Here is a 10,264-nt window from a genome sequence, read left to right on the forward strand (position 1 = left end):
TGTGGACAAGATTTGGTAACAACTAACAAGTATTAAAATCACCCTCATAAATACTTAGCTATGTTAGTAGATGACATCCACAACAATGTCTTGCCGATATTCTGCTTCTCTCTATTTAGCGTATTGCATTTTAAACATTGTAGTTGACGATCTAACTAGTAATTAGCAATTTTACCTCACCTTAATGTTCTACAAAGTAGCTACAATTCTACAAAGGAGTATTTATAATGGGTTTGAACTTATAAGACTATCCTTATTTTTTCAATGATACCAAGATAAGCTTGGTTTAATAGGAAAAGTTGTACATTCTAACCTGAAAGTTGGGGGGGGGGGGGGGGGGGTTCAATCCTTACTATAGACACTTTGAGGGTGAAGATCTCTTATCCTTCCCCCTCATTTTAAAGTGTCTAATCCGCAAATAATGGGTAAAAAAAAACCCGTGAGGGTTAAGGTTTAATTAAGGTCTTATCCTAAATTCTTTTTAGCCTTTTAAAAAAAACTCAATATGAATGATAAGTATGTTTATACAGTATTTAATTTGATTACCAACCTTCAATATAAATTAAACACTACTCATAACAGTTACTCCGTAACGACCTACAACAATCGCTTTAATGGGCCGTAAATCGTGAAGGGACTCAAGAGAGGATGTTCATTATTGCGCATGATATACAACAGATAGTATCCCACAACGACAGATGAATATAGACTGCAAGCAAAGGAGGGATATAAAAACAAACTTCGGACATCATATAAATTATCTTTGCGCTTGGGGCAATGACGCAGCTAGTGAGGTATTAACCGAGGCGCGTCAATTGCTGGTTGAAAACTATTTCCAAACCCCCTCTTCGGCCTGGGCTTGACCTAGGCCGTCGAGAATTTCTGGAAGGGCTCCCTCTCACGAGGGTAAAGCCCTGCAATTCTGAGTTTAAATTTTTAACATCTTGATATTCGTTTACATTGATATGACAACTAATTTAGTTAATTAAAGTGTCGATCTATAATTAAAGCGTTGCGATAAAAAAAAAAAAAAAATCTATTACTCCGCATTAAAGCGTTGTTAGTCTTCTGACGAATGCAGATTAAATAAAGTGGGAGATTTTACTTATTTCAATAACAGAGTAGCCATCCGCCCATCCACATTATCTACATAAAGGCGTTGGGAGATAGTAATTATTTAAATTGGAACTGCCAATATTTTGGTAATTCATGACCAAACTCCTTGTATATTGAACAATTGTAAGCAAAAACTGTCTTGATTGCTATTCCAATAACTCTTCATATAATACTCAAGGCAATTACATCATCTTTCATGTCGAAACACAGATCTAAGATGGATTTGAATATGATAACAAGCTCTAGGCCAAATGTTGGTCTCAAGTCGAAGCTGGATTTAAGCTCCAGTTTCTACAGATACAATGGACCTTGGCTAAAGAAGCCATGTAATCGTCAGACCTGAAATGAAGATTTTGGCTATAAATTTAGATTATTATAACAAAAGCAGTCTGTAAATTTATAGGTATGGGTTATGGTGATAGACCTTTGTGCATAAGGGGATTGGCAAGCAGCAACCATATATTTCTTAGCTGCATCTTCTTGACCCTGCACAATCAGAAACCCAGTTGAGGCTGTCATGGATTAATGGATACAACTTATACAAGCATCCTAATTAATTACACTTGAATATGCATTGACAACATGAAATTTTCACATCATGTTTTTTCTGAAGCTGGTAGAGGTTAGTCTGTAACAATTATATAATCTAAAGAAATAGTACTCTACATGAGAATAAAGGGATTCAATAGTCAATACCATTGCTTCATGATAGAGGCCAGCATACAGAGATGCATAAAAATATTCTCCATCTCGACTGTTTGAGAATGTATCAACCAGCTACAAAGAAAGTAATCGTAGATTAGAGTATATTCCGTAATACGTACCGGAGCATGAGCAGATCACATACCCCCCAAACCCCCACCCCACCCCCACCAAATAATCTCTAAGAGTTGCTCCAGAATTAAAGCTCTTTGGAAATTTGATTCAGAATTAAGCAGATATGTACAGGATTTATTGACAGAATACAGAAGAAACAGATCTCTGATTAACTTTAGATAAAATCATTTAACAAAAGCGCAAATTTTGAAATGCAAAGAGTAATAGTTTCTTTCTTGTTTTATATAATGCAGAAGGGCATTTTGTCCCACTCCCACATACAAGAATTCTTAGCAAGCCCTACTGCAATGTTTATAACCCAGTTAGCTGGAAGAAATTACAAAAACAGCCACTTTATTCAAGTTTTGACAGTTGGTTATCAGTCAAGTTAATCTTATAGGAAAACAAAAATATAGAAAAACTGAATCAAGTATATTGTAACTAGTACCTTCTGAGGATCACCACCATCTTTGAACATGTCGTAGGCTTGGCGCATCACTGGTCTTGGATCTCTACCAACCTGAGAAAATAATTGATTTCAGTCATGGTTAATCAGATACAGAAAACAGAACTAGTGGTAATCACTAAACAGTAACATCAGTGTTCATAGACATTTAAGCATTCAATTGCAAGCATTCAGAACTTAAGTTTTAACAAACTAACCTCAAGATATCGTTTCCTAGCTTCATCAACCCCATATAGTCGAGCTTCACAAAGGAAGCACCAAATTGACTCCTCTGTATCATCTGGGTTCTGAGCTACATCCAACCTGAATTGCTCCGCGCCTTCTTCAAACCTATCAAAAGCATTTAATTTCTATCAAATTTACTCCAAGAAAAAGACAGAAGCATGTACTTTTTCAAACACCCCAAACGTTCAAAATTGCCACATTTTGTCTCTAAAAGTTGAGTGTTTGTAAGAGGATTGCATCAACTATCTGGTGTTATCGATATACTTCGTATATATCCTCTACAACCGCAAAGTTTACTGCTAACAGACATTGTTCATCATTATTTAGCTATCATATATTCGTATGGAGTAATTAGTTATTACATTATAAGCATATTTTTCCAGGGTAAATAAGGGTTTATGTAAGCAGATTAATACCTGTCTAGATAGTATAGAGACAATCCTCTTTGCCAAAGATCTGAAAAAGACCCACATCGTCAAAAAAATTAGTAAACGTTTAATTTATAAACACTACAAATTCAATTTTTCCCTTCTTAAAATTTTCAAACATACATGCCTTTTGACGAGGATCAAGCTCAATTGCTTTATCAAACTCCACAACAGACCCCATTACATCACCCTTCATAAATTTAGAAAATTAAAAATAAATTAAGATGAATAATATTAAAAGAAAATTATAATATGGAGCAGAATTAAAACATGAAAATCAACGAACTAAATCAACCGTGTCATAAAAACTACCATTCTACAATACGGGATAACTTTGCCTTTGATGGAGATTATTCTTTTTTTTCCAATGTGGGACAACTTGCTCGTGTAAAAAAATAAATTACCTGTCTAAACAGCTGCATACCGCGACGAATGGCAAGAGCAGCTTCCCGGGGATTATTGTTGGAGCCTCCAGTCAAAGCATTCCAAATGCCTGAAACTGAAGGAAGAAATGTCCTCCTTGTTAGAGAGATTGAGGAGAGAGAAAGTTGTGAATAATTAGAGGGTGGTTTGGAAGTAAATGTGATTGGAAATGGTAATTGTTGAAGGTTGGATGATGTTCTGGGGGAGAAGGTTGAAATAGTTTTGATTGTGGGATTGAGAGTGTTTTTTATGCTCATTTTATTTGAATTTGTGCAATATTTGAAGGTTGTTGTTGTTGTTGTTGTTGTTGTTGAGTTTTTTGAAGGCAGAGGAAGAGAGAGAAATTGGGTAGGGAAGAAAGATAAGGCGCGTAAGGCTAAGCTGTAACTACAATACCTAATATTGGGCTGTCAAGAGATTTGTTACTCAATTGCTCATCTTTCAATCCAAGCCCAAATATGCTCAGTTTATTTAAAGAACGAGGTTGTACTTTGTTGTCTATTATAAGAAAACGGATCAAGTATTATTTTTGCGTTTTCAGATATTGATGATAAGAGCAAGTTTAGCTCTAAGACTTAACATTTGAATGTGATATTATTTTTAGTGGTCCTTATTGAAAATGATGTCATTAAATTTTTGTTGAGACTCACTAAGACTTGTTCAAATTTATCACTTTAGTTTTAAGACTCAAATATATGACATTATATGTAGAAAAGTGTAAAAAAAAAAAAAAGAAAAAAAAAAGGATAATAAAAATAAAATTGCAGTGGGTCACAATCTCAAGTCTTTAAGTTGAGTCTAGAAATTTCAATATTCAACTTGAGACTTGCTTGAGATTTAAAAAGAAAAATAGGGAAAGTCTTAAACATAAATCTTAACACTCAAAATAATGATGTCACCCCAAGTCTTAAACTTGCTCTAAGCTATTTTTAATCCTAACAACAAATGTTGATCCTTATATAGATTGAAAATTACGAGTCTGAATGTTGCCTTGGCTATAACAATTAGGATTATATATTTATATTACTTCGTCTTTTTCACCTTTGCTAATACACATTTTTAACTTAATTTTTTATTTTGTGATCAAATTATTTTGTAATCTAACAAAATCCATCATAACTAAGAATATATATATGAAAATGTTATTTCAATATAAAATTTCAAATGTTGCAACTAAAAATAATAGCCCAGGACTATTCAGGGTTATTAGAGTCAGCTAAAACAACAATTCAGACATTATGTAGAAATTGTGATATACACCCGGGTGTACGGTACACCCAAAGGTATTATTTGCTCATTTCGATAATTATGACTCATTTTATCATCAAATGAGCAAACAAATATCTTTAAATGTAGTGAGTGTACCGTACATCCGAGTGTATATAACCTCTCGACATTATGTGGGTTGCAACTTTTAACTGCCGAGATTTTTGCCACCAATTTACAAAAACATAACTAAACCAAAAGCCGCATCCCACAATGCAATATTTTTTGGTTAATGCGGAACTAACAGATTCATCGTTCCCTTCACTTGTATAGTTGTATAAATTAATTACTTCAATATACAACCAAATGTTTTAATAACCTGAATTCTTTCATCGCTCTTTAATAAGTATGACTTGTATAAATACTCCGTAATAAACATGCGTATCACTCCAATCATTCATAGATGTCCAGGCATTTTAACACTAAATTGAAATGAAAAATGCAACTCTTCTGCCACACAAAACAGTATACTATCAGCATATAAGAACACCATAGACACTACCGCAGAGCTACACCTACCAATTGTCATCTAGCCTGACCAGACAACAAAAACACAAATCCTTATTGAAGTCAAGCTGGTCAATTAGTGATTTCCCAGCACAGCCAGAAAAAGAAACGCCAATAGAATGCATTATGTCACCGACACTCATGTAGCTCGTCGCACATTACAAAAATTCCAATTGATTATCAAATTTACCAAAACTGTGCAGTAGTTCGTGTCTTTGGCAACTACATCAACCATCGCAAACATAATAGTTTGTCTTGCAATGAATAAAATGAAAAAAACGGAAAACTTTCTTCAGAGGCCAAAATTTGTGATCCAAGTTAATCAAGTCCTTTTCACAATTGCTCCAATAAAAACAGAATTTTAAGACCTACTCGATATAACAGCTTCACTTCTTGGACTTTTTAATTGGCCTGCACAGCGATCATTTGCAAAACTTAATGATTGACACGAACTAAAAAATTCAAAGGCTTATTAATCACAGGTACAAGGGGAAAACGTACTCTGCTGGCTTTGGAGCAGCTGCTGGTGTAGGTGCTGGAGCTTTCTCTACAGGCCCCTGTATAAAACATCAAATTTAAATTTCAGAAGATGAAACAGCAGAGTAAAATATTGAAACGAATGATATAATAGAAATCATATCAGTGAATTATATAAAGTACAGCAATACTGAGGTGCAAGGTGCATGAGGATGACCACCAGCTAGACAAGGTGACAAACTGACAATACCGTTATGACCCGAGGGAAAAGATTTTGAGATGGGCCATATACACATATAGTAGTATGCACTTTTCCTAATCGCATGTTTAACCTATGTTGACAAACCCCTTCTAACTCTGTCTATCTAACACCACCCATAAAGTCCGTACAACTTGTTCAACTACCATAGCCCCCATAAGCAAGTATTTCCCTCCACAATTTCTGAAATTCAGAAGCTAATCATAACCTAGATCAACATGCTATATTTGTAAGTTACATGATTTAAAGCATCTTGATTACTACAGTCACCACAAAGTTAAAATCCCAGAATTTTGCCCAATGATAATCACATGGTCATTAGACTCATAACAACCCCCACAAAATGATTTCACTAAGCAACCCTGTAACATAGCTTATATAGACTAAAATAATAGAAAGGGTAATCACATTAAGTTGGGGGAATCAAGTTAGTTTCATGTCAAAGGACTCACCAACGCTAGACGTTCATCCCTCCTTGCAATCTTTCTTTCCCTGCTAGCCTTGTTCTTCGCACGCCTAGCCTCAAACTGATCAGAGAGATTCTTTTCCCTTGCCTTTTCAGCCTTTGACTTGTGGATGTTCTCCATCAGCACACGTTTGTTTTTAAAGACGTTACCCTTGACCTTCATGTACATGTCGTGATACATGTGCTTGTCAATTTTCTTGGACTCCCTGTATTTGCGTAGCAGACGCCTTAGTACACGCATTCTCCTCATCCAAAGGATTTTTGTAGGCAACCTTGCCTCCCTGGTACCCTTACGTTTACCTGGGATCATTTAATAAGAATAGCATAATTGTCAAAGAAGACCTCTTAATTTATGGAAAGCATTTTACAGAAATGCTTTGCAGCTGTAGAGAGCCAGAAAACTACTGTGCAAAATATTACTACATGGAACTGATAGGATGAAACACATAAGAGTCAATATGGTAGTAATGTCTGTATCAACACATACCATAGCCAGAGTGACGCCCTTTTCTCTTTGCTACTAGCATTCGGCGAGCACGCGAACGGGAATGGATGTTTGATGGCTTTTTGATGATAAATCCATCTTTGATTAGCTTCCTTATGTTTTGTCCTGAAATGAATCAGTTTTAAGTCAAACACACCTTAAGTAGACAACAGACCACATAACAAAAATTATACTTCACAGCAAGAAAACACCCCACCCCCTAACATATAGGAAGATCTGTTAAGATTATGCTTGTAAGGAGTCACATATCACAGGCTACACCAATATAAGTTTAACAATATCTGGACAAATCAACATATAAAACTAGCAAATATCATGAAATTACAACAGGTTATATACATAAATGGTTTTTGCATTATAATTTCCAATCCAACCTACAACATTCACCGAACATTTATTAAAAAGGTGTATATAAGCAATAGCAAGTTCACCAGTGAAAATGTCATCCAGTTACATTGGAGCGCATGTCCATTGACCAAAGAGACGGCTCAAGCAGAGAGGATAAATCTATTTACGCACTAAAACATCTCAGAAACCATAATTTTAAAAGAAATCCAAGAATAACTAAGTGCGAGAAAATAATAGATCAATATTTATAAAGATACGCTAATAAGCAATACTACAAAGAATGACAATTTGAATCATCTGAAGGCATACCCCAAAAAAGAACTGAAATAACATATAAAAAGATAAATACACCCCAATGCTCAAAGGAGTAGAAGGCTCCAGTAGACAGGATTACATTCCAATATCTATTATTTTCATGATGGCCATAACCACTAGTTCTATAAAGACCCTCCAGTGAATAAGTGAGGGAAAAAACTGGCAAGCAAAGACGATATTCCTGATGTTCAGTAGCTAAAATGTCATCCATTTACATTGGAGCACATGTCCATTGCCCAAAGATATGGCTCAAGCAGAAAGGATAGATTTTATACGCACTAAAACATCTCAGAAATCATAATTAGGATTCCAAGAATAACTAAGTGCGGAGAAAATGACAGCATACTTTTGCCGAAACAAAATAACCAATGATACAAGTACAGTACATACAATCAGAAGGCAGACAAGTAACAGCTATTTTACTGATGTTCACTAGCACATTATCATCCAATATCATTGGAGAACATCTCCATTGCCAAAAAGAGATGGCTCAAGCAGAAAGGATAATTTCTTTATACGCACTATTAACATCCCAGAAATCACATTTTTAAACAATTTCAAGTATAGTTAAGTGCGATGAACATAACAGCATGCACTTTTAAAGAGCTAACTAAAGAAAAGTTATATTCAAACATTCAATCACATTATAGTGTATAATGTGTAGCTTACAAAACTAGGAACCAGTAAATCATAAAGCAACTCATAAACACAGATATATAATCATTTAATCATAAACAGCTTTGCACTGATGCACATAGTAATAGAGGTGTAGAACTGTAGTTTTTAATGAATTAGCGCTCGCATTGTGCTAGCCAAGATAAAAATCTATTTACATTAATGTCAAGGGTTTCATAACATATTAACCAAAACACAATTTCTGGTCCTTAATAGCTCGTTTAACTCGAGAACTTCGATTAACAGTATTAAACTTCATAAGAAATAACAAACTTTCCTTGCTAAATTCAATGATCAAAGACCTCACCAATCTCAATACGGGTAGTCTACATAAAATGTCTTATCTCTCGGAAACAAGAGCAAACCTTCATCCCAATATTAAACCAGGAAGGAGAATGCTCGTTAAAGTAACGACAGATAAATTTCATTTACGCACAGATAAAATCCTCAAAATCATCAATAATGATTCCAGGAAGAACTAAGTGCGATACCTAAACCCTAATTCACCTCCAAATGAATAACCTAACCAAACCCTAAAAACTGACATTGCACCCAATTAAAAAGAACTCTTTCCTCACTAATTTCAACCTAGTTATTCAAATGTATCCACTCAAAATGCTCAATCAACATCATTTCACCATATAACTCATACTTCTTCGCTTTTAACAGGAACTACAAAACCCAGAAATTACAACTACAAAATCGCATTTCACTTACTGAAAATTAAAGTATATAGAATCTGCCCTTAACAAAAATCACTCAAACAAGGTACATTACATTATAACACAGATTAACCAAACAAACCCTTTAACACTAAAACCCCAGAAAAACAATAAAAATACCCAATTAATCCATCAACTCAAACCAACAAATAAACATAACAAATTACAAACTAAAACACAGAAAAAGAAAAAAATAACACTGATACTCGAAATAAGAAAAGAGAAGGGTAAGAAAGTTACGAGAGTTAGCCATGGAGATCTCATTGGTCTCATTGGGGTCAAGCCAAGTCTTCTTCTTCCCGCATTTGAGTACGCTAGCAGAGAGCCGCTTCTGCAGCTTGAGTGACACCATTTCTGCAACTTCACTCTTTTTTTGTGAGGAAGATGAATGCGGCGAAGATTGAAGGAGTTATAGAGTGGTGGTTCACAAGTTTTAACCCAAATTGCAGTGAAACCCTAATTATGGATACAGATTCAAGTAATGGGCCTTTTTTAGGTTGTTATTGGTTGTGTTTTCTAATATGGGCTTTTGGGGTTTTGTTAGGGATATCAGTGGGGCGGGTCAAGTAGGAGAACCGCCCCATCGGGGCGGGGATGGGTCTAGGTTTGACGAGTGGCGGGGCGGGGATGGGGATAAAAACCATACCCGCCACGGGTGGTGGGGCGGGGGTGGATCTTAAGCCATACCCGCCTCATACCCGCCCCGTTTGACCCGCCCCGTACCCGCCCCGCCTGACCCGCCTCATACCCGCCCCGCTCCACCTTATACCCACCCATACTTTTTAAAAATAAAATTATAATACAACAATAAAAAAAAAATTACTATACAGTACAATACTGAAGTTTCTAGAAATGAAGCTAAATTACTTACCGTAGATATTTTCACTCATTCACTTCTCTCTCAAATAAACCCTAAAGCATAACACTACTCTAGCCCACACAAAATACAAGCAGCCGCCCCACCTATACTGAAATTTCTAGAGAAGATGAAGATCTATTCTGAAATCTGAAGCTGCACCTCCACATTGTTCTTCCTACTCTTCGGTATGTACTCTCTTTCTTTCTCTCTTTTAATTTGAGTTTTGATTCTATTTTCCCCAATATTTTTTTTCCTTTACATTAAAAAAATGACAAATAATTTGACAAATTAACAAAGAAATCAACCAAATTATACATTGTTTGAAACTATATTGTACATGAATACATGTATCTTAGTTTCTACAAAAAATACGAAGTAGTTATATGTTAGC

At 35.3% G+C, this 10,264-nt stretch overlaps 2 protein-coding genes and 1 non-coding gene across 3 annotated transcripts; 1 reads left to right on the top strand and 2 right to left on the bottom strand.

Annotated features, from left to right (window-relative positions):
* The first annotated feature begins 759 nt into the window (after window positions 1-759).
* Window positions 760-914, top strand: LOC145577326 (U4 spliceosomal RNA). Its single transcript, XR_014098771.1, has one exon. It is a non-coding gene; the product is annotated as a U4 spliceosomal RNA (small nuclear RNA).
* Window positions 915-1,113: 199 nt separating this feature from the next.
* LOC145576174 (uncharacterized) lies at window positions 1,114-3,887 on the bottom strand. Its single transcript, XM_081633955.1, has 8 exons — window positions 3,456-3,887; window positions 3,175-3,241; window positions 3,040-3,079; window positions 2,596-2,728; window positions 2,381-2,452; window positions 1,813-1,893; window positions 1,541-1,602; window positions 1,114-1,455 (listed from the first exon to the last, which is right to left on the bottom strand). The coding sequence occupies exons 1-8, from the start codon at window positions 3,729-3,731 to the stop codon at window positions 1,377-1,379; spliced, it is 810 nt and encodes a 269-aa protein (XP_081490081.1). The 5' UTR covers window positions 3,732-3,887; the 3' UTR covers window positions 1,114-1,376.
* A 1,513-nt stretch (window positions 3,888-5,400) lies between these two features.
* Window positions 5,401-9,476, bottom strand: LOC145576175 (large ribosomal subunit protein eL19y-like). The gene is made up of 5 exons (XM_081633956.1): window positions 9,255-9,476; window positions 6,937-7,059; window positions 6,436-6,749; window positions 5,749-5,804; window positions 5,401-5,658 (listed from the first exon to the last, which is right to left on the bottom strand). Exons 1-5 carry the CDS (start codon window positions 9,364-9,366, stop codon window positions 5,634-5,636), a joined length of 630 nt encoding a protein of 209 aa, XP_081490082.1. The 5' UTR covers window positions 9,367-9,476; the 3' UTR covers window positions 5,401-5,633.
* Between the last annotated feature and the right edge of the window lie 788 nt (window positions 9,477-10,264).

The sequence above is a fragment of the Chenopodium album genome, chromosome 13 (genome assembly GCF_948465745.1).
Source record: "Chenopodium album chromosome 13, dcCheAlbu1.1, whole genome shotgun sequence".
Classification (NCBI taxonomy): Eukaryota; Viridiplantae; Streptophyta; class Magnoliopsida; order Caryophyllales; family Amaranthaceae; genus Chenopodium; species Chenopodium album.

What these genes read in the sequence shown, in the direction of transcription:
- LOC145576174 (XM_081633955.1), bottom strand. Translation starts at nt 3,731, where the DNA reads ATGAGCATAAAAAACACTCTCAATCCCACAATCAAAACTATTTCAACC. An exon ending in TGATCCTCGTCAAAAGGCAT is followed by an intron (nt 3,080 to 3,174) that starts GTATGTTTGAAA and finishes GGTCTTTTTCAG; the next exon opens with ATCTTTGGCAAAGAGGATTG. An exon ending in CTAGGAAACGATATCTTGAG is followed by an intron (nt 2,453 to 2,595) that starts GTTAGTTTGTTA and finishes TTATTTTCTCAG; the next exon opens with GTTGGTAGAGATCCAAGACC.
- LOC145576175 (XM_081633956.1), bottom strand. Translation starts at nt 9,366, where the DNA reads ATGGTGTCACTCAAGCTGCAGAAGCGGCTCTCTGCTAGCGTACTCAAA. An exon ending in GATCTCCATGGCTAACTCTC is followed by an intron (nt 7,060 to 9,254) that starts GTAACTTTCTTA and finishes GATTCATTTCAG; the next exon opens with GACAAAACATAAGGAAGCTA. An exon ending in GGGATGAACGTCTAGCGTTG is followed by an intron (nt 5,805 to 6,435) that starts GTGAGTCCTTTG and finishes TGTTTTATACAG; the next exon opens with GGGCCTGTAGAGAAAGCTCC.